The sequence below is a fragment of the Python bivittatus genome, unplaced genomic scaffold (genome assembly GCF_059951505.1).
Source record: "Python bivittatus isolate LINGU-HERP-01145 unplaced genomic scaffold, Pbiv_v1 ctg000020_np1212, whole genome shotgun sequence".
In the NCBI taxonomy this organism is placed as follows: Eukaryota; Metazoa; Chordata; class Lepidosauria; order Squamata; family Pythonidae; genus Python; species Python bivittatus.
In genome coordinates, this window is record NW_028277030.1 from 96,159,848 (window position 1) to 96,175,606 (window position 15,759).

Sequence of the window (15,759 nt, forward strand, 5' to 3'; positions counted from 1 at the left end):
GCTAGTACTAGGGAGAGCCAAGTCAAGTCTACCCTCAGCTATCACTAGTGATTTAGGACCAGTCAGTATCTTTCAGCCCAACCTACCTCACAAGGTTCTTATGGGGAGTGGGTGACCATCTGTTATTCCCCTGCTCCTCCTATATTTGGATCCTTGCAGATAAATGCTTGGAACATGAGCTTTGGAAATAATTTGGAAAGGATAATTTAGAATGGAATATCAGTTAGTAGGAAAATAGCTATGTGCCTATTTAACATATTTTTGCATCCCAAAACAGTGCTGTCTTCCTTAAAAAAGAAAAGAGTTCAGTATCAGCATATGCTAATACCTTACACTAAAGAGTTACATAGCTAGCCTCATACTTCCAAAGAATGCAAAATACTGCTATGTTGTTCACGAAGCTACTTGTGCCCATTGAGGCACACAGGATCCTTTTGTAGATCAATGTCTTCGCCATCAATCATTTCATGGAAGTGATGAAAAATTCAACTAGTCTTCTAATAACTTTATTAACTATACTAGAAGCAATTATAGAGAGGTCATGAAAAATTCATTTTGCAGTACCACAGCTTTAATTCTAGAGACATTTCACCCACATTTTTCCTCTAAAAACATAGTCCTGCACTCTGCTTGAATGATTAACATTTTAATGATTATAGCATGGCTTTTTCTTGTACTTATTCTATTGAGATCACAAAAGGAACAAACATAAACCCAGCTATCAAGGTAATGTACAATATCCTCAAGATATGGTATAAGTTCATCATCTATAGCCAGCTGATTATGGCAGCTGGTCATGAAGATAGTTGCAATCTAACTAGTCACATTGGGGGAAAGCTATACTAAGGTATTATGGCACCTAGATATTCCATCTAATGTCCCCAACTCCTGAAAATAAAATCCCTGCATTTACTAATGAGAATTATATTGGGATTGAGACAGAAAATGATTATCTCATCAACTATTTATTTTTACCAAGATTTGCTAGATCTGTATTACTAGTGGCATCCTTCTTTATTCTATTTTAGGAAACTAAATGCTGTATTTTCTCCATATGAAATCCTGGGCCATTCTATAAATGCCATATAAAAGAAAAGTTTTATAAATTTATCCTGCAGAATTCCTATGGACTTGTCATAATATAACTAATAAACCATGTCCATCAAAATAAAATTAAGGTATTTAATTAGCATTTATTATTCTGCCCCCTGCCCCCAAGAATCACAAATCAGAAAGGACAGAAGGAAAGATATAAAAATGAAGGCTGACAAAATGAAAAGTACAAATGCTGATATTTAATTAGTTATACTATAAAATCCAATGGTGACATATTCAAAAAGAGGCTGATATTTAATTTTCTAAAGCAAATGAGAGCAAGAGAGGCAGAGGTTAGCACAATCTATAAAAACCTGAATGCTATAATATAGAGTGATATGGTGCCATGATCCTGGAATCAGCCCCAGCATAAGCGCTTGAATATCTTTTAATTAGTTTTGCTTTCCAAATGCTGTCCTGTCAATAGCTAGTGGATTGACTGCTGGCGATAAATAGCAAATGCCTTCAGGGAGTAGGTAGAGTAGATCTATCTCCCATTATTAAAAGGGGAATGTGTGGTCAAACAAGACGAAGTAGAAAAGGCTTTGTGCTTTTTTGATGCTGATACAAAACAAACTTGGTTTTGCGAAGGTTCAATAAACATAAATATTTAGCAAGTATGTCAACCTTCCCCACCAGATACGTTGGAACTACAATTCCAGAATGCCCTAGAATGCGGCCAGTAGCACATATTAATTCCTACGCAGCTGAACCTAGGTCAGCATTAGTGTTCTGCTGGATCCAAGAAGACAGTGCCAAGAGCTAAACAAGGTGGTCTATTTCCCTTATTTATGTACTGAGTTTGTACACCATCACACACAGCAATCAAGTCCAACTCTCGGTTGTTAACAACAACATACAATGCAAAATTCAGAGTAATATAACTAATATGTGAGAATAGAATTGAATCAAAATTAAAACTAAACAGTGCATATAAATATCATGGAGCAGCACAAGTTCAACAACCAACTATAACACATAGCATTGTATCACTCCATAATACTATTATATTTTCATAATACTTTGTATTTTGTCTACTCAGTCAACACTAACTGAAGATTCAAGCACTTTTTTCTTGTTCTCAGGATAGTAGTAATATCAACTATGAATTTCAAATTTCAGAATGTATGGTAAGCTAAACACTATTTATCCCAGTATCATCACATTTGTCATTGATTTCTGAATCATGTTACAAACTTCTATTGACAATTCAGTAAGTCTGTGACACCCTGAAGTACAAAAATACAACTAAAGAAGCAAAAAGAGCTCAACACTTCACCATTTCGTTGGCATTCTCAAAACCTAATAACTGTGTTTTAAGAGTGTGATGGATCAAAATTCTGATCAGTATCCATGGTTGTACAGATTGATAAATGTATCATAAACCCATGTATATAATAAGGATAGAAACATGTTTTCTTATTCAAAAAAGCTTCCTTTATATCCTGTCTAGACAATTTGAAAAATCAAAGGAACTGGGCCTCTCAGTCATACATCACCACCTGTAAATGATTCCCAAAGATGAAGATGACAGCAGAAGAAATAAAAGATCTTGAAGAATATAAATCCTTGCAGGACTGTCAGAGCAAATGATGAAGGAAAATATATGCAATACAGCTAGAGATAGATCATTTTTACAGCTCTTTCTTTTTGTTGCTATCCATAAGAACTGAAATAAAATACTTAAGTTTTTGTCATATTAGCAGCAAATAATGGAAGCCAACAACAATCATTGGCTTATGATTCATAACTGGAGGCAAACTGCTATTCAAAGGCTAGATTTCATGAACTTAAAGAATGAGACAACCTCAACCTCTGACAGCCACTTCAAATTCTATTCAGTAAGCCAATGCCTGCATTATAAAATCAGATACTTCATGTTGTAAATCCCGCAGACATTTCACCTCTGATCTAATGAATGCAATAAATCACCAACCAGAACAACACGCAGAACTCTTGTGCAGTACAGGTATCTTAAAACAAAATGAAAATGAAAATGAAATACTAGCATAGCTGGATTTTATATTAACAAAATATAGAATATCGGTTATTGTTTCATCCCATAAGCCATCTCAGCACCTGATAGTGTGTTCCCACATCCCATCAAGACAGTAATTAACACAGACTCATGGGACTGAACATAACTTTCCTTCTTCCTCTCTTTCTTTGGTGCCTTATTTACCATCATACCAAATGTTCACTAGAACATGGAAGCTTGCATATCATGTTTATGATCTCGAGTTGGCTTAAAAGGGATAATGTTCTACTATGGATTTTAGAACAAGCAACTGTTCTAAAGAAAAGGAAAACTGAAGTACCCTCATTCTCTCAGTACATATGCACAAGAACGTATTGAATTTCAGCACTTGTTAATAAATACACAGAACTTGCATGTATATCTCCACTGTTTCTTTCTTATTGGTCACACCAAAGACATAGTATCAAGAATCAGAACACTTTCCTCCCTTGTTTCTTTGCAACATCCAAATGCCACTTCTCTCTTGGCTATGAGAGTAGCAGATCTCAGTAGTCTGCTGGAATGTGAATGTGACTCACAAATTGTAGAATGTTTAATCTACAGAAATAAATAATTACTTTCTTCTTCAGATACTATGACTTATCTTGGACCAGTCTGTATAAGAATCCTAACTCCAGATTACATTTGGGCAAGATGATCCATAATGCCCTTCAGAATTTATAGCCACAAAGTAAAAATGTCCCATTGGAGATGTTTTACCTCAAGACTCAGTGATTCTCATTTCAAAAACAGGTACAATGAAATTTTCAACGAACAAACATACGAAGGCTGAGAAAGCTCATCCCTGTTCTTTAGGAAAAGGTCAAGTTTTTCAAATTTCCATCCATTTCTATCCAGTTTTGGATAGTCTTGGATGCTATGAATCTTGGCATGCATCTTCACTAATCATCAAAAGAGTGCTTATGAAATTCAGAGAATACAAATTGATAATATTCCTCAATTCTTTGAAACAAATAGAGAACACTAACCTCTTTCATTTTGTCAAGTTCATTTTGCAGAGCCTGCTTTGTAATTTCTACTTCTATTAATTGCTGTCGTAACTTTTCATTTTCATCTTCTGTGGTGGTACGTTTTTCTTCCACATTTTCCAACTCATGGTGAAGTCTCACAGAAACATCTTTTGCAACCTGAATGGAACACGATTGCAACAGAGCTAACTATGGTCATACAATTATAGAACCTTATATTTGGCAAACAAAAATTAAAACAGCATAGGTATTGTAAATGGCATTGATATAGGAATAATATAAGTAACACTTCAAACATTTATAGTTTGATTCAATTCTGCTATAATATCAATAAATTATTTTCCCAGTGATTTTTCAAAAATGGAAATATGACTGAGGCTCAGTTTATACATGCAGGAATTCCCTTGATAATTTCTACAAAATGGGAATCTGAACAATAATTGTACAACTGAGAGGGCACTGTACCTGCAATTCCCAAGTCAAGAATCAACCCTCTGTTCATTATTATCATTGGATATTATCTAACCAAAATTTAGACCTGAAATTCTTGTCAGTAAAATATTCTCAGTAGCAAAATGACCAGGTACCTGGATAAATACTACTTTTAACAAATGAGAATAATTTGTATTGATAGACTTAAGAAGCACTCACATGTATTTATTTTTAAAAATGCTTTGCTTCTGGTATGCCACTATCAGATGGAATACTTAAGAAGTCAATTTCCGTTTATTAAATTAGAAAGTATTGTTAAAAATGGTCAATGTGTGTTTCTCAGATTTAGAGCTTTTGCCACCAAACACAGTGATCAATACTTTAAATAATTTAATTAAAAGGCAGATTGTTTGTCACTGTAGAACTGATACTCCCTTTATAATTTAACAGACCAAGTTTCCTGATTTGGGTCTATAACAATTACAATTCATTTTTTAAAAACATTGACAATCATAATTTTATTCTAATAATCTTTCTTTTCAAAATAATGCAATTTATCTCAAAATCCAAGCTATATTCAAATATAAACAAAGAAACATGCCATTTTGTAAAGTGAAAATAAGTAGTATCTAGGTAAACTATTTTATTTATCTAGGCCTTCCATCTCCAATGTTTAATGTTGTATTCTTGTAGAACTGATTTATGCAAGACGTTGATGATGTTACCTAGTTGGGTAATGAAACATCTTCAAGCAAACAACCAAGCTCAGAGAGCACCATGAACTCCACAATTCAAACCTGAGCTGCAGATATTCTCTTCTATTGGAATCCAATTATCATCACATTTCGGTATTAGTTATCTATCTATTAACATCCAGATAGCAAGTTTAAGCTTTAAAAATATTAGGCTTACAATCTGATCAAATGCCCATCTTGTCAGACATAAGCACCACTTCCACTAATTTCTACCTGAGTAGGCATGAGAATGCAGTTTTGATCTATTTCTTCTAGATTAAATGCAAAAAAAGAAAGTGTTGGAAGCAATCAAGAAACCTCTTATTTTCCAGAAAGAAGTAACTGTGATTCATTATTTTGCTAATAATCAAAATAAAAACCATTTAATTGTCTGACAGCCTTACTACAAAAAGATCATAAAATCATAACCGTATACCTCATTTCTTACACACACCATAAAGGCATTAAGTTTTGGATGCAGATCTGGTTTAAAGAAAAGAGAGAAAAAAATCATATTGTATCAAGTAATAGAAAGATCTATGCCCTTGACATTTTGATCAATTAACCACATTTATATTTTCCTATTGTGTTAAAGCATTTGTGGTATATTATCTACCTTTTCATATATCTAGATTAGAAGGCATATTTATAATGTGGCCCAAAAAGGTAAAAAAAGGTTGAGTTCTTATATATAGTCACTCCTTTAAATGACCCTTAAGAGCCATGGGTTGCATCATACAAAGGTTCATGAGAACAACTGTAAAAGCAATGGAGCTCAGAACACCTGGCACTCACTCTCCAGTTACTAGAAAAGGGTAAATATGCAAACAAAGATTACCTAAAAACTGAGCTTTCATGTTTAGGATCTCTAGTTAACAAAATTCCTGTCCTAGAAACAAAGTGACTGAGAGAAAGCCAGCTTCTTCTGAAAGATCTCATGAACCTCCTATCAACTGGCCAACTTCTAACCCAGAGATACCTTCAAGTCCTGCTCCAAACTACGAAGAAGTTCTCCATCAATCTCTCCAGTTTGTGCATAACGAAGCCTTTTGCGCTCTGCTTTCCGAAGACGATACTGTAGAATCCTACAATTTTTGTTAGCCCTCTCCAATTCGTGGCGCATTTCCTGTAGCTGGCACGCATCCTCTTCAAAAAAGCTGTCCCTCATCTCATCCATCTCAGTCCTCAGCTCATCTATCTCATTCTGGCATCCAGTCAGAAGGAAGAGGCAGAAACACATTATATAATCGTATTTTGTATAAGTAAAAGAAAAAAAAAAAGGAAACTGAGATTTAAAATAATGTGTATTTTTACACAGATGGATCCCTTATATATACCCAATGAGTATTCCCATGCTTTGACACCTGTATCAGTAACCTATGATAAAATCGTGGGTAGGTATTAATTGTCCAATACTAGCATCAAAAGGAAGTCCAAAGTATGTGTCACAGTTTATCAGATCTATATGAGGATATTACAGATATTTCAAATCTACTCCACAAAATTAGAACTTTCAAGTGAATTATGGTAACCTATTCCTGAATATTTTACCAGTAATTGCACAATATAGTTTGATTTTTAAATGTATCTTTTAAACATACTCCTTTCCTTTGCAGCAGAAATAAACTGTGGTATAAAAGTATTATGTTCTGAAAAATAGAAAAGTTATGTTTTATTCAGTATTCTGTTTAACACACTAGAACAAGATAGTTCCTCAACATATCCATCACAACCTTTTATTATCATGAAGAAAAATCAATCGCAATCTTTTATTGTCATGTATGCAGCAAGTGAGAAGCATGGACCAGGGAGGCATCGCTGCACAAACCCTATATGACTTTTTCTATCATAAAAAATTACCGACAGAAAATCCCAGGCTGGGTTCACACACTGTAGTAAATCATAAAATGCTTTGTTTAATTTGCCTTAGAATGCCACCTGGGCCTAGCCATTGTGGCTTGTAAAAGACCATTATAGTTCAGTGCAATGGATAAATCCAAGGAATTTTGGGCTTATTCAATAAGCCATGTTTTAAAAACCATAGCTAAGTGTGAACACAGCCATCATATCTGAAATGGCCAGCTTGGCCAGATGACCCCATCAAGAGGACGCCCCCCCCAACATCTGTTAAGAAGTTTCCCAGGGGAAGAAAACAGAAGCTTCATCTCTAGAAAACCGAAAGGGATGTTTTGATCGATCGATCCATTTCAATGCTCTCCCACAGAGGAAATTTCCTGGGCAATACGTGATGGGGGGCAGGGCAAGCATCCACGCACGCTAAGACTCCTCTCCCCCCCAGGAAGGAAAATAGATGGACGAACAGCCCTATTGCTCAACGCTCGCCTGTAACGCGGGTTCTCGTTGGGAGGAGAATAAAAGATCCCGCACCCCCAGTTCCGGCTGGGCCACACCCTCCGTTCCCCACCCCCGCTCACCTTGAGGGCGTCGTTCTCCTCCCGCAGTTTCTCCACCTCCTCCAGCAGCTCCTGGGGCCGCCGAGGGCTCAAGCTCGAGACGCCATCCGGGGCTCGGCCACGGCCGTTGCCCTCTCCGACCCCTCCCGGCGCCATTGGCGAGGGGGTGGAAGAGGAGGAGGAGGAGGCCGCGGAGGGGGCACCGCCGTCCAGGTCGCCGCCCGGGCTTTGCATCTGGGCCGCCGCGCCTCCCCTTTCTCGCGACCGAACGGGAGGCGCTCACTTTGCAAGCATCCTCGCGCTGCGCCGCCGCCGCCGCCCACCCCCCGCCGGGGCCCGGCCTGGCCCGGCCCGGCCCTGCCCAGCGAGAAGATGGAGGAGCCGGGCCGCCTCCCTCCCCCCTTGCAGAAGCCGCTTCCAGCTGCTGGGCGGCAGAGCAGAAAGAGAGGCCCTCGGCTTTGCCCGGCCCGCTGGTACCGGGTGGCGGCCGCGGGCGCCGCGAGCTCGACGTCCCCGGGCGCTCTCCGCCGCTTGTCAGCTGCTTGTCCCCTCCCACTCCTCCTCCCCGCCCTCAGCCCAGCCGGGATGTCGCCCCGGCTGCTGCCGCGCCGGTAGAAGCTGCCGGGCGATCGGGCTCTGGAGGCGGCTGCTACTGCCGTTGCTGTTGCCGTTGCCGCTGCTGGCCCCCGCCGCCGCCGCCGCCGCCGCCACACCACCAGCTGCTGAGGCGTCTGTGCGGGGCGAGTTAGCAGCTGGGAGGGGAAGGCTTCTGCGCGGCGGCGGGGACGCCCTCGCGGCTGCTCCTTTCGGCGGCTGGAAGGATGGCAGCGAGTCCAGCCAGGGCTCCGGCTCCCCCCGAAGAGCCTGTCTCTCGCCGCTTCCCTCTCGGAGGGGCCGGCTCTCTTCCAAGGGCTGCGCGCACCTGCGGGCTTGCGTGGAAGCACTGCAGTGCCGGGCCGAAGCCGTTGCGGAGAGGAACTGCTGAAGCTGAGCCGAAGTTTGTCCCTCGCACAGCCCGGTTAAAACGACCCAATTTGGGCAAAGTCGGTGACTTTTCAGAGCCGGCGGCTCCGCTGGCTTTAGAAACAAATCCCTTTCCTAAAGCGTTGGTTGCAGGATTTCTTTATTTTTGGGAATGGAAGGTCTGTGTTGCTCTAAGGACCCTTCGATTTATCTTTAAATTCTTTCAGTTCAAAACGACTTAAACTAGTGTGCTGCAGAGCACCTCTCTCAAGCATCGGCTTTCTTTCCAAAAATACTTCCAGACTCCATGTGCATCCAGGAGGCCATCTGGGAAAATAAAAATGAAAGGGGACTTCACTCCAGTGTTGGTTTTGGAATCTGTCTACTTACCCAGTAAAAGGGAAAAAACAAGAGCGATGCAGTCCCCCTGTATTCTGGTATGGGAGTGTTGATTAGCTTTGGCCATCAAGGCAATAGTTTTGTGAGGATGGCCAACATGGCTGACAACCCCAAATGTGCTCTCGCCCCCAAAACATTTACACAGAAGGTGCTGAAATAGTATTTGTCTAATATTAAATCTTAATATTCAATAATATGAATCTAATTTTAAACTTGATTAGTTCTATAAATGAGCTACATGCAAACCAACCTTGCAAACAAGTTTCAAGAGGAAGAGGAAGCTTTAAATAGTGATTAGAATGGCAACCTAAGATTTGGAAGACCCACATACAAATCCCTACTCTGCTATGAAGCTCACAGGGTACCTCTGAGTTGGTGATAACATCTCCGCCTAACTTAGGGTAAGTAATGGAGAGAACAATTTATACCAGTGTCTCTCAACCTTGGCAACTTGAAGATGTGTGGACTTCAACTCCCAGAATTCCCCAGCCATTATGTCTGGCTTGGGAATTCTGGGAGTTGAAGTCCATGCATCTTCAAGCTGCCAAGATTGAGAAACACTGATTTATACAATTTCAAGCTCCTAGAAAAAAGACAATACATAAATGCAACAGATAGAATTTTTAAAAAAAGAAAATGATGATGGCAGCTTATTAAATGATAATTTAACATTGGAAATTCCACTTTTTAGAGTCTACTTACCAAGATGAATAATGTACCATAGCAAAATGATACCTGGCATATACAGATAGAATCAGTTTATTGAAACTGGTATCAGGTCATTGCATTAAAAGACTCTCACATATATTAAATGTTTAATCTGTCTAAATATAGAAACCCTTCTCTAAATTTCATTAAGCAGATTACTTCACTTCCTCACAAGATAAGCAATCTTAAAAGCAACAGTATAGCTCAACCCACTATGATTAGTTTATTCAAAAAGGGAGGAAGTTTTTATTGTATTTGTTATGGCTGTATATTTATCACGTAAAACATGACATGTTAGTTAACACATTTAAATTTTAATTCTATATTATTGCAATAACGTATAAGATTGGAAGAGAGGACATAGGTGTCATGAGAAATTCAGAGAAAAGGAGCACAACACTGAGAAATTACCAACAATTGTTAGGTTCCGACTTGACAAGCAGAGAAACAGAGGATAATAGAAAAGTAAGACCTTTTATAAGAATTTTGAATTGTAGAGTGGGAAATTCTGGGGCTCTGATTCACTGTCAGGATCTTAAGACAATAAAAGGAAAACCGGAGAAGTTTGATTGTGTAGGTGGAGCCATTTTATCGTTAAGAGAAACTTTTCTTTTTGTAGCGAACATGGCAGTGGTGGAAATAGCCATTGTGGGTTGCTAGCCAACAGAGGAACCTTGATGGGATCAGGCCTATTGCCCAATTACTTTCTTGCAATTTCCTTATTTGGTCTTGTCTTAGTCAATTGCAGGGGCTGGATCTCTGCTGACTCTAGTCAATTTCATTCTGCCTTTGTTAGCAATACCTCTTTCTTGTCAGCAAGGAAAGGATTAGGTGTTTTGTTTAGGGGTGGGAATAATTTTGTTGGGTCTGGCAGGATTACCTAAAGTGGGGAGCTGAACCTGGTCTGTATCATGTTTACAAGGCCAATACTTTTACATACATGGAACACTTTTGGGGTTTTGACAGTTTCCTTCTAAGTGGAATATTTTTTCACCTTGGAAGCATAGTAGCATTTTCTTTATTAAGACAATGAAGCTTTGCAGAAGATTTAAATTCAGCTTGACAGGAAGATTATCAACATCTGTAAAGTTTATGTGGTACTGTGGAGCTAGCTTTTTCTACAAACCATTAATAAAAAATTAAAGGAAATACTGAAACACACCACTAATGTTGCATAAAATGTACAGGTAGTCCTCGCTTAACGACCACAATAGGGACTGAAAAGTTGGTTGTTAAGCGAGTCAGTCATTAAGTGAGTCGCCATGTGACAGGACCTGATTTTACAACCATTTTTTCAATGGTTGTTAAGCAAATCTCATGATCGTTAAGTGAGTCACATGGTCATTAAGTGAATCCAGCTTCCCCAATGGACTTTTTTGCTGGAATTGCTTAACAACCATGTGATTTGCTTAACAACCACATAATTTGCTTAATGACCATCATAAAAAAGATCACAAATCACAATCATGTGACTGCAAGGGGTAGTGCAATGGTGTGTGACGGTCATAAGTGTGAGTACAGGTCATAAATCGCTTTTTCTGAGGCCATCATAACTTTGAACCATCGTTAAACAAACAGTCGTTAAGTGAGGACTACCTGTATAGCTTTCAAAAACTATGTTGTAGCAACCAATTTTAACAAAAGTGTTTTCTAGTGAATGTACCAGGCTGAAAGATGTGCAAAATGCAGAATGTACAGAAATGGCATAGTGCCAAATTTTACTTGCGAAACTTATATACAGGTCAAGAAGACACAGCAAGGACAGTACATGGAGAAACAGACTGGCTTCAGGTTGGCAAAGGAGTGAGACAAGATGTATACTTTTCTCTTATTTATTCAACCTATATACTGAATATATAGGGAAGCTTGTTTGGAAGAAGATAAGCAGGGTTTATGCTAATGACACTACACTGATCGCCAAAAATGCTATCATTTATCAAATGAATCTATAAGCTTTGATAATAAATGTCAAGGAGCATTCTGTATGGGGAATTCTGGAAGTGGCACATCTTAAAGTTGCCAACTGATTTAGACAGGAGAGCTGCTTTCTGAGAATGTCTCCAATAGACAAGTAGAAGGTAAGTGAGAAAAGGGAGCCTAAGACTTCTCTTCATGGGAGGCAGTACTGTAAAAGTGCATGGAAGATTTGAAATAAAATGAGGTATAAAGTCTATACCATCTCACACTCAGACTTTCTGATATGGCTACCATGTCCTAAGTACAGTAAATAATTCCTTACCAAGTAGCCTTTGTCTCTGGAGGGAGCCTGACACCTGTCATCTCTCTATTTTTAGGCATATGGGCACATTCAGAAAATACTGAGATTCATACACTCATTATTACCTAAGAATGGAATAAGTTATGCATGGAATTTGCAGGCTTTGACCAATTCAGGGTGAAAAAGGTATGTGCCCACTTGACTACAAATGATTTTCAGCCATTCATACTTGAAATGACAGAAATGGAGCTCAGGTACAAGGACATCCACAGGAACTATTGACAAGTCTGTTTATCCAGAGAAGGTAATATCAATGTTTCTTGTCCTAACCTTAAATTAACATTTGATCACATGTTTTTGTCCATTTCTGCTTTAATAAAAGTTAATATTTTTGTGAGCGACTTCATTTTTTTTAATTAAAAAAATCCATTTTCACAGCATCCTAGAAAGCTGCTTTATGCACCAAGCTTTCGGTATCATTTAATTTTCTATGTTTAACTCAGTAAGTTTCAAATATATTATACAGATTTGGGGCTGATATCCAAAATAAAATTCATTTGATTGTTATTTTGCAATTTTCAGTGTAAGCTTTTACAAAATTTCCATATAAAATTTAGAAATGATATTTAAAAAAAAACAAGAATGAAAGTATCTCCTGAAAATAGAGATTTCATAATATAGTTTGATGTCCCCCTACTCAAAGATGGAAAGATTCCAAGCACTTTTTAGAAGGAAACCATATTTCAGATTAAAAAGCCCAGAAACTGGCAGGATGGGAAGTGTCAAAAAAGTCACAACTAGATAGCCACAACTGCTCACTCAAAGCCATGCCCTTTTTTTACATGAGTAGCACAAGAGATGCATATAAAAAGGGGATGAGACTTTAATCGTGGTTGTGGCTGCTGTCTTGAGTTTTTTGCCCCACCCCCACCCCCGTGGACACCTCTGGCCCAGTTGCTTGCATTTCTGTTTATTTACAAATGTTTATCTATAAAATTTACATTTATAACAGCAAGTGATAGGTGATGCAGAAATATATACAGATAAGTAAGCCCATATAACTCCGAAATGCAACGTTTCCCCAATCTCTCCTTACCACACAAAAACTTGTTAGCCATGTTTCTTCCTACAGGCATATGTAAATCCATTCATATACGTTACCTTCAACCTTCAATAACCTCTAAAGTCAGAAAGGAGACCTGTTTTCCCCAGAGGTCTGCATGATTGCCAGCAATGTATCTGAATCTGAATGTACACTTTTTTACTTAGAGTGATTTAGCTTCTTAAAAGGAACCATTAGCATTCACTAATTACTGCCAGCTTCTATGTTTCTCCAGGAAAATACCATTATCAGCAGGAGTATTTGCTTTCTCATACAAAGGGTATATTATTAGTTTGGTTCTAAAGGGTTATTCTTATCCTACATTGGCAGAAAGACAGTTGCTATAAAAGTATGAGTTGGAGTAATATGTCACCAGGCAAATTCTGCACAAAATGTTTTTTTCTGATATTTCTTTGGAGTTGTTCATGGAATGAGATCATACGCAGTGCATTTCATATTATTTGTCTTATGGCCCAAATGCCTGCTGTTTATCAGCAATGCCTTTAGCAGCCTCATAAAAAAATCCACGGCTACCGTCAATTCAGTTTCTCAGAAATTTCACCCTGATATCTTTCCTGTTAACCTGAAGAGAAAGTGGATGTCATGAAAACAAATCCTCCCTCACTCTCGGAAGTGTGAATATTAAGGATTCCCAAACCTAGTGCACCCTTGATATGTTGTATTTTAGCTCCCATTGCTTTAGACAGACAGCCCACCCCTCCACTGCAAGGGCAGTTTTAAAAATTTATTTCCATATCTTATTTTCTCAACTTGCATTCTGGTATTGGACCTCTGAGTGGTATAGGAACGGTGTACCATTTTTTAAGCCACTCTTTTGGGTATGATTTATAATATTGCAAAATTAATAGGCACTGTGCCCATATTGAAATCATGATAGGTATCTTAAGTCATAAAATTATTCTGAAAAGTTCCAGATCATAAATATAGAAATAAGATGGGAATGACTGATGTCAGGTGTTTCACTTGATGAAGAAGTGACATGTATATTGCAGGGGGGAAAACCTGGTGTAAATTGCCCATGAATAACCAGGTAAAGGTCATTTTTATTCTACTTCTCCAGCAGTTATTTAATGCAAAATATTATCTCTGAATATCCAGGCTATTCCTTAGGGCAGCTCTAAACTAACCAACTGCATCTCACTCACTAACTCACTTTTCTTCTTTTCAGTGATGGTAATTGTGATAAATAAAGGATAAAATGTAAAGAGAAGCAATTGTTGCTGGTAGGAGATACAAAATCTTGCTATTGAATTGATTTAATTTATATATCATAGGCAACGAGGAGCAAAGATTGCCTGCCTAAATCTGAGATAAGCAAGTGATAACAATGTAAAAAGAAGAGAGGGACTGGGAAAAATAAACTTGGTTACAGACTTGAGGTTTAGGGTCTTGTTTTGCCAATAAGGGCTCAGGATGTTGCTAATACTGTATTAAAGGTAACCATTTGCATCTGTTGGATATTATTAGCACTACTATTATCTTGGCTGCAAAAATCAAGATGACCACTTGATGGCAGGAAAAGTGAATCATTTGGATTATAGCAGCCCAGATATGGTAACCCTAGATTTGTATTATCATTCTCAGTCTCAGTGGTTGATTTCTGTTGCCTCAGCATCATAAGAAGTGAGATGAAAGGAGTATGTCAGTGCCAATGTAGATTAAGTATGAAAGAAATTATTTGTAAAAAAAAGTTACATTACAGGGAAACTGTAAGACTATTGCTAACAGTTGAAAGTTTGCAGTGAAAGAAATTTTTGTCTTTCAGCTACTAAATTTAAGAAATATATTAGAGCAGAGAGATTTATATATTGCACTTGTTTGGGGGACGTTATTTTTGTATTGTCATAAATGTTGCTCTGATAAAGAAAAGATCAAACAAATTTATTCATAGAAGAAAATTTACCAGTCATCACTGAAGAATGGGATAGGACTGAGTTACTTGTGGGACCGCCTTCTCTCAAGAACATCTGCCTGCCCCACATGATCCCACAGGGAGGGCATGCTCCAGGTTTCTTCTTTTAAGTCTTGTCATCTTATGGGACCTAGGAAGCGAGCCTTTTCTGTGGTTGCCCCTGCTCTCTGGAACGATCTCTACACCCCACCCAATATATGACAGACCCCATCTCTTCTCGCCTTTAGGAAAGTCCTGAAGACCTGGCTTTTCCCCCAGGCATTAAGGATCAGTTGAGTGGAGTCCCCATTTGGTTGCTTTGTCATGGTGCTTAGTCACCATTTTATATTTTGTGTTTTATATACTGTATATGTTTTAATCTTATGTGGTTTTTGGTTTATTGTTCGTTTTTTGTTATACACTGCCCAGAGTCACATATTTGCCTGATGGATCTGATGAAGGTCTTCCTTTAAATCTTTCATGTGTGAACTTCTTGGGATGGGATTTCTCCTCCTTCATTACAACATGTCTATTAGGTGGATACACAGTCAGATCAAAATCTGCACTCAGTGAGTGCTCATCAACAGTTCGTATCTACTGGTATTAACTCCAGTGCCACAGGGTTCAGTCCTGGACCTTTTACTTGCAACATTTTTATTAAGGATTTGGTAAAGAGGTGGAGAAACGCTTATCATGCAGATGTTTCAAATTGGGTAGGATAGCTAATACTTTAGAACAGTGTTTCTCAACCTCAATAACTTTAAGAAGTGTGGACT

At 38.5% G+C, this 15,759-nt stretch overlaps 1 protein-coding gene across 5 annotated transcripts in view; it reads right to left on the bottom strand.

Annotated features, from left to right (window-relative positions):
* LOC103055577 (microtubule cross-linking factor 3-like) overlaps positions 1 to 8,669 on the bottom strand; it is a 30,734-nt gene extending 22,065 nt beyond the window's left edge. For 4 of the 5 annotated variants that reach the window (XR_015796769.1, XR_015796783.1, XR_015796773.1 and 1 more), the window contains exons 1-3: positions 7,703 to 8,084; positions 6,247 to 6,471; positions 4,102 to 4,260 (exon numbers count right to left, since the gene is read on the bottom strand). Coding sequence is in view for 1 of the 5 variants with exons in the window: in XM_025168347.2 (XP_025024115.2) it covers positions 4,102 to 4,260; positions 6,247 to 6,471; positions 7,703 to 7,915 (597 nt within the window). In the remaining 4 variants the exon portion in view is untranslated. Of the gene's footprint in view, positions 1 to 4,101; positions 4,261 to 6,246; positions 6,472 to 7,702 lie in introns of all 5 variants that reach the window. The other variant, XM_025168347.2, reaches the window with a different exon arrangement.
* Positions 8,670 to 15,759: the final 7,090 nt, after the last annotated feature.